Source organism: Varanus komodoensis, unplaced genomic scaffold, assembly GCF_004798865.1.
Source record: "Varanus komodoensis strain SLA01 unplaced genomic scaffold, ASM479886v1 scaffold7_3, whole genome shotgun sequence".
Lineage (NCBI taxonomy): Eukaryota > Metazoa > Chordata > Lepidosauria > Squamata > Varanidae > Varanus > Varanus komodoensis.
This window is the reverse complement of record NW_025336480.1, coordinates 12,977,863-12,993,562: the sequence shown is the minus strand read 5'-3', so window position 1 is coordinate 12,993,562 and position 15,700 is coordinate 12,977,863. Positions and strand designations below refer to the sequence as shown.

Sequence of the window (15,700 nt, the reverse complement as noted above, 5' to 3'; positions counted from 1 at the left end):
GTGGACCAAAATCTGAGAAGCCAAAAACCAAGGAAACAAAGTCCTCACACAGCCCTAGTTGTAAGGATGGAGTATAGAGGAGGAGACTTTCTGTAAGCTGCCCTGGACTGCATTGAAAGAATTGCTACAATTTAAATAGCAATACGATACTCTTCCTTAGAGCGGGGAACCCTGTGACTGAGTGACCTGTATGTCTGCTGTGTCTCAGGCACTGTTGGTGGGGATTTCCAAAGCCCCTGCAGCCCTTTCTGACGTTCTGTTAAGTGAACTTGGACTGGATGGCCATTCTAGCAGAGAATGGCTTCACGTGTTCTCTGTGAAGTAGCTTACATACCCACTTTACATTCAGTGCAGAAGCCAGACTGAGACGCTGCAGCAAGAGACATCCACAAAATGGCACCCCAGCCCAGTCTGTATATTGCAGCATTGCAAACGAGACAGCATCCTTTACTGCACCTGAGCTAGTAGGCCGGTTCAGGGGTCTAGGACCAATTGTGCAGCACTTACTACTCTGTTCTCCAACAGAGTTCATGAGAACAACCACAAGGCCGCCACTGCCACCCCTCAGTACTGCTGCCTGAGGCAGCCACTGCACTCTGCTTGATGGCAGAGCAGCTCTGGGAGAAAGGACGCATATGTCCCTTGTCTTGATGCACCAAAGAGAAGCCACCCATCTCTCCTCTCCTTTCTCCATACAGTACAGTCTTCATTTTCAATAAGGCAATAGCCCCATTGAAGTTGATGCTAGTTTCGTAAAGTAAAACGTTGCTTGCTCTTACTGTAGGAAATGAATCTGCCAGTGCAATCCTATAACACACTATGAGTTCAGTGGGACTCGCTCCCAGATAAATGGGCATTGAATTGCAGCCTGAATGACCAACTTTCATTTTATTTTCCTTTTCCTTCTTTCGCTACACTTTGTCATAACACAAGCGATTCCATGATGACTCTTCTCTGAGTGCCGTTGCTTTGTATCCTGCGTTCCAAATGTGCCATTAACAGCCCCTTTTCAAATTTTCTTAATGTCAGCTTGTAAGAAAGGAAAATGGCTAAAGTAATGTAATTCTTTGAAGATCCTAAACTTAATAGTGCTACGTTCTGCAAAAGGTTACTAAGTCATTCCATTACTAGCGTGTGGAGAAAACACAATGGAAAAATCGGCTTACTACTACAGTCTAAATTTCTGTTAACCTGTTCTGTGCCTCCTAATTTTATTGCAGTCTGGATATGTTTTAAATAATAAAAGACAGATTATCATTGTCAAGGCTCTCTACCATACAATCATTCTTTGTTTTGTAGGGGGAAATGTTTCAATAAAGTTAGGTTTGGTTGAAATTCTTCAGTTTCCATCATCTGTCATTTTCTCTTCAGTGAGCTGTTCCTACATTAGGTAATTATTAAAGTAGATTAAATATTTGATGAATAATAACGGCACCAATCTTTAAGTACTTTGCTACCAAATGCAATCCATTATTTCCATATTACAATAATTATTGGAACATGCAACATTCTGAGAATGGACTATTTGCCCAAATTCAGTTAGCAATTACTACAATTTGGTGGCTATAAATAGATTGTCCATTCCACGTGTATTCTCCATAATGATTGATACCCTTAACGTTAACACTGGTTAATAACATGTACGAACCTACCTATTTGTATTTCTTTTTATGAAATGCTTTCTACTTATTTAAACAAAGGCATTGCTAATAACAAAAACAGAAATACATGAAATCTATCATTTCAGCTCACTCACTCTGGGTTTGAATAATCCATGATAAAAAAGCTTACCATAAAAATTTGTAACAAATTACCTGGAACCCCAGAAAATGTGAAGTTCCTACACTCCACGCTGTCCCACTAAATACAGTGAACGGGATAAATCCACACAGGAGCCTGTTCATGCGAAGAACCGCTTTTTCCTTTAGTGGCTGTAAATGAGCAGCCCTTCTCAGCCAGTGCACTCAAGTATGAGTAAAGAATCCACACCCACAGTGAGCTACTGGAACAGGGAAAGAATACCTTAAGTACATTGTTTTAATTATATAAACTCCAAATAAATTGCAATTCTGCTTTTTAGTATTAAGTCAAAGATTTTTCAGTGGCCCAAAGCATGTGTGCACCTTTCATTTGCACGTCCATATTCTCTTTGCGTAGATGCCTGAGACCAAAACTATTGAAAGTATACCTCATGTGAGTTGAATGTAAAGGAATGCAGGCAGGACTCCCCTTGGATAATGGGTCCTTCCTGGGTCCTCCTCCCCAGTGCTGTCCCCAAGGGAATTATCTCCCTGCTTCCACCCAGCACTGCTCCTGAGCATTCAGAGATTCTTAGAAGTGGCATGAGATGGGAGGGGCTGTAGCAGGAGGTGGGAATCATCAGAATTCCAAAAGGTTTCCTTGCACAAGCAGAAGTGGTTTGGAACCAAGCCACTATAGTTCCAATCGGCACCTTTGTTAAAACCTGTGCTGTGTGTGCATTTGTGTGCTAGAGCTGTGTGCCAACGGTCTCTTGAAATTCTCCATCCTATACAGGGGGAGATATCAAACCAGTCCATCTTAAAGGAGATCAACCCTGACTGCTCTTTAGGAGGCCAGATACTGAAGATGAAACTCAAATACTTGGGCAACCTAATGAGAAGGAATGACTCATTGGAGAGGTCCCTGATGCTGGGAACAATTGACGGCAAAAGGAGAAGGGGATGGCAGAGGATGAGCTGGATAGGTGGAGTCACTGGGGCAGTGGGTGAGGGCTTGGGTGGACTCCAGGGGATGGTGGAGGACAGGAGAGCTTGGAGGAATGTTGTCCATGGGGTCACGATGCGTCGAGCATGACTTTGTGACTAACAACAACTTACAGGGCAGACAATTTCACTCATTTCCTCCAACAATCTCTCACAGACAGGGTGTACCATAGATAAGCTTTATAACACAGCTTTGTTATTTCATTTTGCTGCCAGGTACCTGTGGATGCTGCACTGGGTTTTTCTTCATTCTCCAGTACAGCATTCTGCTGCTCTGCAGCCTCTCAGGCTGCCTGAGATTTTTCCTGCTCTGAAAAATCCCACTGGGAGGATTGACCCTCTGGCTGTGGTGGAAATGTGGGAAGCCAAGGAAAGTCCAGGCTGTCTGAGAAATAATTGTTCAATGAACAAGTTGCTTCCGCACAGTCCTCAACCACCCCACAAGAAAAGCAAGCGCAAGAATCCAACCAGTGAGAATTTCTCCTAACTTTGTTCCCCTTTGAGCTTCTTTTTGGAAGCAATTTCTTTTCTATCACATAGAATGAGCATGGTCAAGCATGTGGAAGTAATTTTCCACCAGTAGAGAGAGACATAGATAGTGTTGTCACTATCATAATATTGTAAGCAGGTCTAGGACGATTTCCTTGTAGGACGGGGTAAAAAAATATTTTAAATAAATAAAAAAATAAAAATATGCACTTGTGTCTAGCAGGCATTATATGCCTCGCCCTTTAGAGGTAACATATTCAAGAAACAGGAACTATTTTCCCAAAAAGATCCCTGAAATGAGGGTCTAGAGCAGGCAACCTTTAACACTCAAAGAGCCATTTGGACCCATTTCCCACACAAAAGATAACACCAGGAGCCACAAAACCCTTTTATTTATTTATTTTATTTATTTATTTGGAATTCTTGTATACCTCCCCATTCGCATACGCCTTGGGGTGGCTTCCAACAAATAAATATCAATACAAATACATAAAAATGGAAACATCCTGGCATAATAATTTAAAACCAATAAATAAATCAGCAATTAATTAAAATAGCATTTAAATAAAAAGGACTTGGCCTGCCGCCGAAAAACAAATAACGATGGCGCCAGGCGAACCTCTCTGCGGAGCGCATACCATAAGTGGGGTGCCACAGCAGAGAAGGCCTTCCTCCGGGTACTCACCCTCCTAATATCCTTCACAGAGGGTTCCCGGAGAAGGACCTCTGCCGCTGATCTTAAGGGGCAGGAGGACAAATATGGATGCAGGCGCTCCTTTAGATAACCAGATTTTTTACATCTAATTTGAAGATAACACTGCATTTATCGCTTTTTACCTTAATGCTATGTATATCTTCACTATGATTTAGCTGCAGCTCTTGTTCAGTCACTAAAAACTGTTATTTTTAATCTTACATTATAAACTAGTAGGACTCCTTTCATATATTTTGAATAGGAGAACAGCTTCCTGAAGAGCCACAGTCAATGCTAAAGGGCTGCATGCATTAAACAGCAAACCCCATAAGTTCATTAGCAGTAGAAGCAAATGAATCTACCCACGTATCATTAAAAGTTTGGTTTTCTTCAGAAACTTTTCTTTTCTTCGATTTATCCATGGTTGGCCTACGGGGTGGGGGGAGCTCAGTAAATCGGCGGCGAAGATATAGGTGTGTTCAGTGACTGATTAGCAGATAAACTGTCAAGTGCTGTGAATTGTGACAGGTCTCAAGCGCAGCTTTTAACATTCAGGAGATTACATTGGGACAAAGAGAATCCTTTCAGCAGCATTTCGTGTAACATGAGTGCCTAACGTGAGTGCCTGCAAGAAGCTTGTTTAGCAGAGGAATGTAGTGATTTACTTCACTAGCTGGTTTACTTAACTAGCTAGCGCTGTTCTTGAGTGGAGCTTCGAGCAGATCGGCAGCTGTGCTGGCGCGTGTTTTGAGCGATGGAGCCGCAGCAGAGGGGTTCAAGAGCCACGTGCAACTCTGGAGTTGTGGGTTGCCGACCCCTGGGCTAGAGTAAAGCAAATAATACATTTCATTTGGATATAGTTGTTTCCCATTCTACCAAGTTTGTGTATCTGTACCAGTCACAGGGGATCTGAGGATGGACAATCCAAACAGCAACCAGGGAACAAAGCACTGGACCCAGGTGACCTAATCCACCCCAGACGGTGCCATGTCAATGCCGGCTGACCCTTGCTGTTTCTTTCCCAGAGAGCTTCTGCCGGCCTGGTGTTTCAGTGCTAAATCAGCGATGGATAAACCTGCCATCTGCTCGATACGTTTATACCAAGCAGGTAGTCACAACAATGCCTAGCTCCAGGACCAGAAATAATCATCTCTTTGAAGGCAATGTCCAAACCAACAAAGTGCTCCAAAGCGTTTGTAATAATCTGAAAATGCACAACGCAAATCCTACAAAGGTCTTGGTTGTAGCCAGGGAAGCTGCAATGCATTTGTTAGAATTGCTGTTCTTGGGGCTTTTGTCTTCTGTTCACTCTTTTTTCCCCCAGGATACCATTTATATAGAGATGTGTCATCCTGTCCTTAGGCCTTGTGTCTCTCTGAACACTTTTCTTCCAGTTAATTTTTTATTTCCTCTTAAAGAGCCTTAATCTCTTTTTTGCTTTCTCACAAACACAATAAGCTACAATAATAACCTGCCTTTTATCTCTAGTTTTCATTATCTTTATCTTTAATCATGTCAAAAGATTATTAGCAGTCAGAGCCCCATTAAGTGCAACATCAAGATGCAGTCATTCTGGGGGAAGCCGGTCAAAGCAATGAAGATTTATCTGGGATAATAAAACACCTTTGTGAGGCTTTGTGACTGACAGCAAGGTCGCCTTTAGGAAGCCTTGCTGTGATATCAGGCAAGTTCATTTGTGTTCCGGAGACTGAAGAATGAGCCAAGAGTGCGTGGTACTTTAAAAGGTGCATATTTATTGTATCAGCAAAATTGCATCCCTTGGGTGCCTGGATCTCATTTTCTGTTATGCATATCATTGGGACACTGAGCTATCCTTTATGTTTGAAAGCATCCTTTGACAATTTAATATCCTACTCCCATGAAAGGAGAATTAGGCACTATTTGCTATCTTGGCAAAGTGATGTGTGGGAAGAAGTCAGGGGTCTGCAAGTTCTCACCTGGAAGAGTTCCCCAAGGCCAAGGCTTCCTTCCAGGGACAGAGCTGGGCAGGGAGATGGCCAGGAAGGATGATTTCAGGGCAAAGACCGCAGGTAAGAAGGGGATTGAGCAGCTCTGTACCTGCTAATTCTGCCCTGCAAGTTCCTTCAGCTAGGAGAACAAGTGCCATTCAAGCTGATCAGTCTTCTTCCTTTCTCATCTTGACACTTGTCTTGATTCGTTATCGCTCCTTGCACATGTTTTTTCTTCCCAAAACAGTGCAAGGGCACATTTTTAAAATGAAGAATGTATATTATTTTCCAGCACTGAAGTATGGAAATGAAGTTTTGTAGGTGATAAGGAAATGTGTGAATTGTACTCATAATTGTATTGTGAACTGTAAAAGTGTGCAAGTGCACATTTTCAGAACTGTGCTGTGTTCAAATGAGAATGCAAGCTTGGGAAATTGCAAAAAAAAAAAAAAAAAAACAGATTGTGCACATGCCCCTGTTCTTCTTGAGGATTGCAAACTAGGGGATGGTTGCATGACTTGTGAACAGGAGTAAAAAGTCCACACATCTGCTCTCCCCCCCCCCCCCGTAATAAACTGTTTGAAATTCTAGCAAGTGAACCCATGATCCACCTTCTGCAATAGGAAGGGTTTCTGTGACTTTGCTCACAGAAGGTCCCTTTGCCCACTTTTGCGGGGTACCAGTCCACCGCAGGCACGACAGTTTATCCCATTCATCCGCAGAGTCTCCAGAGTGTCGATGTTGCAATTTCGTAGGGGTTGTCCTGGAAGGAAGGAAGCTCTGTGAGCACATCTCCCCCTTCTCCCTTCCCATCAGATCAAGGTGAGACGCTTCTAACTGCAGTCCTTTACTGAGTTTAGCTGGCCAGTTGGGACCGACTTTGCAATAAAGAGTGAGCAATATAAAGCCATTAACAAGAAGCATCCATCAGGTTTATGTTCCCTCAGATTGTGGCATTAGCTTTTCTCCTTAGCAGAAATTCCAAACTGAAGTCTCCTCTATGCAACTGGCCCTACCCTCAGGGATGTTCACATTGCCTGTGAGCCTGATGATGGGAAGGCTGGAGGATGCCGAACTGGTTCACCTGTTTGAATTGACAATGAATCCATGGCTCAATAAATTCACCTCTTCCCGCTTCTGACTATCCCTGTTTCACAGAGTCTCTTACCAAATCAAAGGCAGTCTGGTTCTCCCCAGTGGCTTGGCTTATCGCACCACTCATTAACCTTGGCATTTCAGTGAAGCATTCGAACTCCACCTCTTCTAGTTTGAATTCAGTATCTGAAGTCTCTGGCTTAGAATGATGTATTTTGGGAGAAGTGGGCCCAACCCCTACAGGAGGCAAGGAAGTCCATTTCAAATCTGGGAACCCCACATTCCTTTGGTATATTCAATTTTCACTGATATAACATCTTTCCACAAAGAACACTGTGTTCAGAGTAGCTTTCTTTCACCTTGCCTGTGGCCATAATTTACCCCATTTGCACCTCCTGAAGCCAAGCATGGATGCAGGCACAGGTGGCGATCAGGTCTCCTCTGTGCCCAGGCTTGTGCTGCTCTCCAGGCGGCACGCACTGGAAAAATACAAAGAAAAACATACTTTTTAAAAGATGTACCCAAATGGAAAAAGACTGTGTATTTACCTTCAATGCACACCAAAATATTCCCCAACTGTCAAGCAAAACAGGTACAAAAAGTTTGCAACTGATAGAGCCAATACCAAGATCCAAGGTGGGAGAACCTGGATGAGCTCCCTCTCTCCCTCCCTGACTTCCACGTCAGAGACCTAGCAAGCTGGGGTGGGTACATGCCTGGCACCTGGGCAACCTCCTCTGCTGCCACCTGCATGATCTTGTGGGTTATCATGCATTCCTAACACCACAGACCTTCTGAAAGCAATATTCATTAATCTTCACTTTCTATGACTGAATGGGATGGCAATTCTACCATCTCTTTTCTGGCAGCCAGAATCTCTACTTCACTCTCTCTCCTCTCCTTCCCTTAGTTCTTTCCATAAACATTTTCCACTTGACGGCTCCTGTGGCCGAGGATTGCGGAGTAGATGGAAGGAGCCACACCAAGCCATCTTCCCTACTCCCATGCCCCGTTGTGAGCTGCTCGTAAGAGCAAAGGTGTGGTGATGCACCTGTCCTCTTGCACTGATACCTCCAGCTCACCACAGCTCAAGTGCAGCAAATTGAGGTGATGTTGGAAGACCAGTGATGGTGCCTGCTGGTGACTGAGAGTGTCACAGGGCTGGAACGAACAACCACAAGGATCAGTTTCCTTATAGAGAAAGGATATGAGCAGGGCAGACTAGCATGCCTGAGTCCTGCTCTCCATGTTGCAGTTAAAGTAATATGCTGTGCTCAACATGTCATTGGTTTGCCATAGAAATGAATGGTTTACTTACTGATTAAAAAGTACCCACCAAATTGGTGACTTGCTTAGTGAGCCAGGCCTTGTGCAGCCATAAAAGTCTTCCATTGTTTGTGGAAGGTTATAGGAAGCACATATACTCATCTTTAAACCTGGTACAGAAAGACTCGTCTGTTGCAAAGAGTATATGCTGAACTGAATGGTCCAATTACTATTAGAAGGGCCAGGTAGTCAATGGTTTGCTGATCACCTAGCCTTACACAACAATAGAATTCTTCCATTACTAATGGAAGACCACGAGGAGAATGAATGGGACAAGTTAGTTCCCTTTGCATTTTTACTGTGAACTTACCTGGCTTGTCCTTTCCAAAGTAATACATGAACTGCAATTATCTTTCAATATGCACACTTCTCTAAATTCGGCAATTCTTTTACCCATTCAAAGAACTGCATACAGAATAGTGTACATGAAGAGGAAACTGCTTGAGAAATTGCAGTGGTTGGTTGTTCCTTTAGTCGGGTGGTTTTAACGTAAACCACTCTGGAAGTGGGATGAAATGAGAACAAGGGGAAGGAGCTTGCCTGGGCTGTACGATCAGTGGGAGCCTTCCTCAGAGGCCTCTGCCTTCAGAGGTTGTTTGGTGGCAACGAGAGAGAAGGCCTTCTCCTTGGCTGCTCCCAGGCTGGAAAAATCCAGGTGGAGGGAGCCTGGCCTGGCTTTTCCCTGCTGTCTTTGTGCAGGCAGGCAAAGACGTTCTCATTCAAGCAGGGCCTGGGTGTGTAAGTAGATCTGTCAAGTTAGGTGCTCTTCTTTTCCTGCTAACGTTGCTTTTTAATTGTCTTTTTAATGAGTTTGTTTTATTATTGTTTAGACCAGTTTTATTGAGTTGCTATGATTGCAACCAGACTTGAGAGCTATTTTCTTGAAAGGATGATGGGCTGCAAATCAAATAAATGAATAAATGGGAAAAAGGAAGACTGGAAAAATGAGAAACTAGGAGAAATTAGACTCAACAGATCCATGGCTTTTAACTCGAGCATATAGTGATTATCCAGTTGCCTGACAATGCATTTTGAAAAGAGTGCGCTGGGTTGCACCCCAGTCCCACTGCACGTCGGCCTCTGTGTGCATCCTACGCATGGAAAGAGGCTTGGCGGCACCTGTCTCCACCAGATGCCAGCCTCAGCTGCTCCCCACCCACCTGGCATTCCCCTTTCTGTTCTTCCCAGCAGCCATTTGTGATCTCAGAGAGGCAGCTGGCACAGTTTTTCTGCACCAGTTGCAACTGGAACAGGTTGGGGGCTTGGTCTTTAAAGTTGCACAGCCATGAAGCTGGGACTCTGAAAACTCCTATGCCCAAGCCCCTCAAAAAAATTCAGGGAGATTATGCAACTTTTTAGGGTTATGCCCTAAATTTCTGCTATTGTTGTTATCTTGGCCATGCTCTGTTTCAGTAATTTTGAAGTTCCTTTGTTCTCCAGCTCATTGTTTCCACCTTTGGTTTGCCTTAGAAACTCAAATTAGACAGTATTTAATGTGAGATGTCATTACATCTCTGGGAGGAGTTTTACCATTCAAACTAATAATTGTTTCATTTACACAAAACATTTTGGACTCTGACTTAGTCTTTGGCTCTGGCTTGATTAAACACAGGGTTAATGCTCTGTATTGTTTCTGCATAAGAAAGGAAAAGCAAGCAGGGATTTTGATCATGGCTTTTTCTCCCTGTAAAGGAAATGAGTTAATTCTGGTGGTGAACAAAAGCGGTACATTTCTTAGAGTATGAGTGGGAAATTGTACAGCACATTCTGAACTCAACCACATTCTGAAGTTCCATTGAAATAAAAATATAATCATCAGAGAGAGATTAAGGGTTAAAGTGAGTACTCCAGGCCGCCACTGCTTCATATCATGTGTCACACCGAAAAAGGTGCTGGTGAAAAAAACATAATCCAGAGGACACAGAGCCATGGCAGCTCCAAAGCATGCATGGTCTCCACATTCACCGTTGCGTAGTTCGTTTTCTGGGAACAGAGGTGGTGGGGAAGGATGTACAGTGTGCGTGTCCGTGTGCAGTCAGTATGGACACAGAAGTGAGAGCACTGAATGTAGAAAGCCAGCGCAAGGGGCAGGGCGGGTGGATAGAAAACTGGCTGGGGACTCAGGAGATTGGGGTTCGAGACCCCATGCCGCCGTGGAGCTCACCTTAGCCTACTTCACGGAGTTGGTGAAGGATAAAATGCAGAGGAGGCGGTCCTGGCAAGCTGCCTTGGGTGCTTTTGCAAAGGGAAGAAAGGTGAGATATAAATGTAATTGATACAGATAATGGGGTTCCTTTGAAGGTAGGTTCTTTATCAATCAGTTCCACCACAAAATGGTTTATAAAAATGTGATGAAATGGAAGAAGCTCTGTGGTGAAGCTGGACAGCTATACACAGATGGACCTCCAAAGTATTTGTGTCTAGGAAACCCAATGTTCTTTGACAACGATGCCATAGTTGTTCCTTTTGAATGCTGTTGCAGATCCTCACATGCTTCCTCAGAGTGGCAGGAGGATCTCTGAGAAAACCAGTATCCATCCACTGCTAAGATGTTATCCAAAATGTCCTTGCTGTGATTACTAGAACTAGTCTCAGATGGTAAAGGAATTAGGAGAGCCAATACTGGATATTTTCCAATGCTTTAAGGTTTTACCATATTTTACAGAGCCATTACCCACTTTTGTAACCTATAAGGTACTTTTGGGACTTCAGTGCAGATGAAGATAATTTGGGCAGAGAGCTATGTGTTCCCTGCTCATTTGTGACAATGCTACCTTCAAGGAGTAGAAATAAAGGGAACATGACCAACATGGTCTCTTTCCCTAAGGTAGAAGTCAGTGCTTTCAGTGAAATTATCAGGTAGCTGGTAGGTGTCCATTATCAGGATGGACAAAAGTTAATCTTTATAGAGTGCATAGTTAATTTCTGAATCCATAAAATTCACTGTCATAATATGCAGAAGTGAATTAGGCAAATTTATGGAGCCAACACTCTAGACTGCTGAGTCACCTTGTAAATGGTTTAGAATTCTCTGGAAAATTATGCCTCATGATAGGCTCACTTAAAAAATGGTTCCATGATATCATCATGCACTGAGAGAAAAATGAACATGATTGTACAGATAGGAGAAATCAGTGCATTTCCAGCCCAGCCCAGTTCTTCATGCACTCAATCACAAGTCAATTCAATCCAGTTTCTGTGTTAGTCTGCATGCACATGCACACACAAATAATATTTTTTTCATACAATATTTTCTGTCTTGTATATTGTCCACAGTCTTCCTTAATGCATGCAGTTTTGCCTAGTTTCCCTAATATATGCATTTTATATATCTTTAGCCTATAACTACATCACAAATTTCATAGAATGGTGCAAACCAAAGGATTATTCTGTTTTGATTCACATTTTACTTACCTATTCATTTATTTAATGAATGTTAGCCCAGGACTGTCTCTCTGCAGGCATTGTTTATTAGCCATTTATCAGTCTTCCTTAGATAATGTTCTGAATGCTGCATTTCACAGAGCAAAGTTCTTAGGTGAAGAATTATGAGAGATTCTTGAATATTTCTTGAAATCCTCACACAGTAGAGCTACTGTGAGAATAAAACCTAAGTGGAGTACTTTAGTACTTGTGTTTTATTGACTACAGATACTTAGGTGATAAATACAACAGAAGATGGCAGCTCAAACTCCAGTTGCTGTGACACTGAGTGGCTTTGCATGACACCACAAATTCTGCTCGTTTTTATTTCAAGATGTGTCCTCTGAGCCTCATCATGGTATTTCAATGCGGCACATTCGGTGTTTAGAAACCCCAGTAAGAAACAATGTTCTGTCCGATGGTTCCCCTGCTTCACCATGCTTTTTCTGATTGTCTGAGCCCAGTGTCATGGTTTCCATGGTCCTCGCACAGTGTCCCCTGGAAAGTGTTGCAGAAACTACTCCGGCTCTCCAACAGGGGGTTGAATTTCAACTGATTGGTGGCTGATTGAATATGTGCCAGCACTGGGAGGACTGAACACTGAGGGTGGAAACCACACTAGTGTAGAGACCACTTCATCGTTACATCAGGCACATCGAGACCGAAAAGGAAAAGGGGGGCAGGAACCATGCTGGGTTGCTTCTTGTGTTGTGTGAACCCAGTGCTGTTCGATGTCAGAGACAAATCTGCATGGATAGGAGGCTGAACTGCTGAACCAGTTTTTTTCTTTGCTAAGGTACTGATGACGTGTACTAACTGCAGGGAGCCAAACCCTAAATATTTGGTTCGAGCATTTGCCAAAAGCTCTAAATGTTTTGCAAGTGCTCCATCTGCTTACACCTTTTTGACTGCTAAACGCATCCTCTGGTCTCCATGCTGGTCTCTGCAGCGGTGGATGCGCACAGCATGCTGTTTTAATTCTTCAGGCAATGCTTACCTTTATTTTCCTCTTGCAGTTTGTTGCTCATCCCAACTGTCAGCAGCAGTTGCTCACCATGTGGTACGAAAATCTCTCAGGCTTACGCCAGCAGTCGATGGCTGTGAAATTCTTGGCTGTCTTTGGAGTCTCCATAGGCCTTCCCTTCCTTGCCATAGCATATTGGATTGCTCCATGCAGCAAGGTACAGATTGGTTAAGGTGCATGTTTATTTATCATTATTTACCTATGTTCTGTGGGCTTGATGCAAACGTGAAAGGCTTAAGATAACAAATGAACCTTGTTGTATTTGATTGCGCAAGGATTACAAGAAAGTCTCACGGGTCTTTTGATGGGTGATCAGGGGATGGGAAGAAGCCAACCAACCAGAAGGAAATTCAATCCTCTTTGAAATTTGTTCCCAAAGGTTCTGGAAATGTAAAGGAAAGCAACACTCTTTAGAGACATGTAAGAAAAGGAGGGGATGTAAATGAGGACTTCCGGCTACTTTTACTTGTTACTGACAAATATGAAAACAAATGCCTTACAGGATCTACAGATATGGAGAGATCTGTGCGATGGCTCTAGGAGCAGAGAACACATTTACTCTGCATATATGTTCAGTGCCAGGCATCCCTAGTAAAAATTAATTAATTAGAATAATAAAATAAACAGTGATGGGCAATGTTGGTGGGCTTCAACATACAATATAACCAGCCATAAGGGATAATGGAAGCTGAACATCTTTCTCACCCCTGAGTTAAAGCTTTCAGGGAAGTTGTGCTGGAAAATAAGACCATGTCCCAGACTTTGACTTCCGAGAGCTCATGCTAGTCTAAATTAGATAAAGCAGCTTTGACCCCAGCACGTGCTAGCCCCACTTCCTTGTGGAAGAGAAATGAAATGCTAAGAGTTGGATCCAGACTTAGTCATGCTTAGAGTATACACACTGAAAGTTAATGAGACTTAAGTTAGTCATGACTGATGTCCCATTGAATTTACCAAGACTCACTGGCATGACTAAGCCTGGCTCAAATCCTGTGAAGACACTGAAAGTGAGCTAAACATGTAACTTTAAGATTTTGTTTCAGTTACTGAGGGTCTGAGTGGGTTAATAGTGGAAGGGGAATGCAGCTTCTTACTCCAGGTCTGTGTCTGTGGAAATTGCATTTTAAATGAGATGTGTTGGAAAAAGCAGTTATCCATAAGAGGTGAACATGAGAAGGGAAGGTATGCAGTATGGAAAGGTGTGATCAAAGCCGGTGCCATCTCATTGGAGAATAACTGAGCGTTCTAAAGAGGCCCACCTGTCCTAAACCAAGCAGGGAAGATGCAATGTTGGCCAAAGTTGATTGGCTGGAAGATTCTGACTGGACCAAATATAGTGAGGAAGCATCTAGGGGAAGTTTGTCGGGCAAATATGCCTAAGGAAGCATCATAAGAGAGAGACCAAGGAGCCTCAAGATGACAACAGCCAGGAAGAAGGGCAGCTCTAAGACCTGGAGACCAAGCTGAGAGCACTTCAGGCAAGAGACTGTAGAAAGTCTGCAAATGAGAAGAGGAAGACTCCTGAAGCAGCCTCCAGAGGGAAGAGGTGGAGTGTCAGCTTGATGTTGGTGGTCTAAAGACTAAGCAGCTGCTGGGCCAGACTGAAGGCTTCAGGAGAATAGTCCAAGTGGAAGTCAAACCTGACCGGAAAGAAGACCTGCCTTTCAAACCCTCGTTGTCAAGCTTGTGATGGAACCTGACAGGGAAATTGATTTAAACTTGGTTAATGGCAGGAGGTGAAGCTTCTAACATCTGACTGGTCACAAAAGTAACTGCATAGAAACCCTTTAAAAAGTAGGAGCTTTTTAATGTAAAAATGTATACATAATACATTTTTCTGGTATATCTAATATTTATTTTTATTTATTTATTTTACTTAAAATATTTATACCCCACCCTATATGCAAAAGCATCTCAATGTGTTTTGTTTTGTACCTAATGACCACTAGCGTAGAGGCCTACACCCTGACAAGGGTTACTTCATAAACCCTACATATTCTGACCATCATTTTGGAGAAAAACAGGCATTGTTTGTAAAATAATAATTGGCCTTTTCATTTTGCATAGAAGGCTCTACAGAGCCAAGAGATGGTGAACAGGAATGGTTAAATGAAACAGAAATGGACCATGGAGATGCAGCTTACTAAGACATTACAAGTATTTTCTCTGATGTAGTTTAAACATACAGGTCAGGGGACTTGACCTTGCCATGGAAATTAAATTAGAAATGTGTGGACAGTTAGGAGAAGCTCTAATTTCAAATCTGAAAACATTAGAGTGCATTTCCATGCATATTTAGACAGAAAAAAGTCTACAGCTTTTTCTGTCTAAACATGCATAAGATTTCACCCATCGTCTGTTAAAAAGACCAGTTTTGCAGAATACATTTAAAGTTATAGAGCAAACAAGGCAAGATGTGGTATTTAAATGCTAACACCATTAGAAAATATTTCCTATCTAACTAGCATTTTTAAATTATGTAAATTATGAAAACACGAATCTCTTTTGGCTTTGTTTTCTAACAAATAATACATTATTTTGTTCCATTCACTCTTCCTTAAGACTTTTTTTCCCAAGGCATTCCTTCTAAATCATAACAAGAATGAAAAGAAAAAAACAATTTAAGAATAAATAGAATTTGTATGTTGTTGGAGGGCAGCAGATTTCGGAGTACTCCAGCTGAGTGAAATAATGTCTAGTAAGATACCAATAATATCCAAGTTTGTTTTTGAGATGGTTCAGAAGCTTTGGAGATCTGCAATATTTATCTATCTATAAATGAGATTTTTATGAAGATTTTAAAGCTATCACTCCAAGTAACATTTCTAAAGCTTAGAAATAAAATATTGATGCAAGTCTGATTGAATATGGATTTTTTTTACATCAGTGGAGAAGGAAAACGATATTAAAAAGAGTTCATTTGCTTCTGTATAGA

The 15,700-nt window shown here is 42.4% G+C and overlaps 1 protein-coding gene across 1 annotated transcript in view; it reads left to right on the top strand.

The window, feature by feature from the left end:
• TRPC7 (transient receptor potential cation channel subfamily C member 7) overlaps nucleotides 1-15,700 on the top strand; it is a 147,390-nt gene that overhangs the window by 76,771 nt on the left and 54,919 nt on the right. Inside the window, exon 3 of the mRNA XM_044454606.1 lies at nucleotides 12,758-12,922. Within this exon, the coding sequence (XP_044310541.1) occupies nucleotides 12,758-12,922 (165 nt within the window). The remainder of the gene's footprint in view (nucleotides 1-12,757; nucleotides 12,923-15,700) is intronic.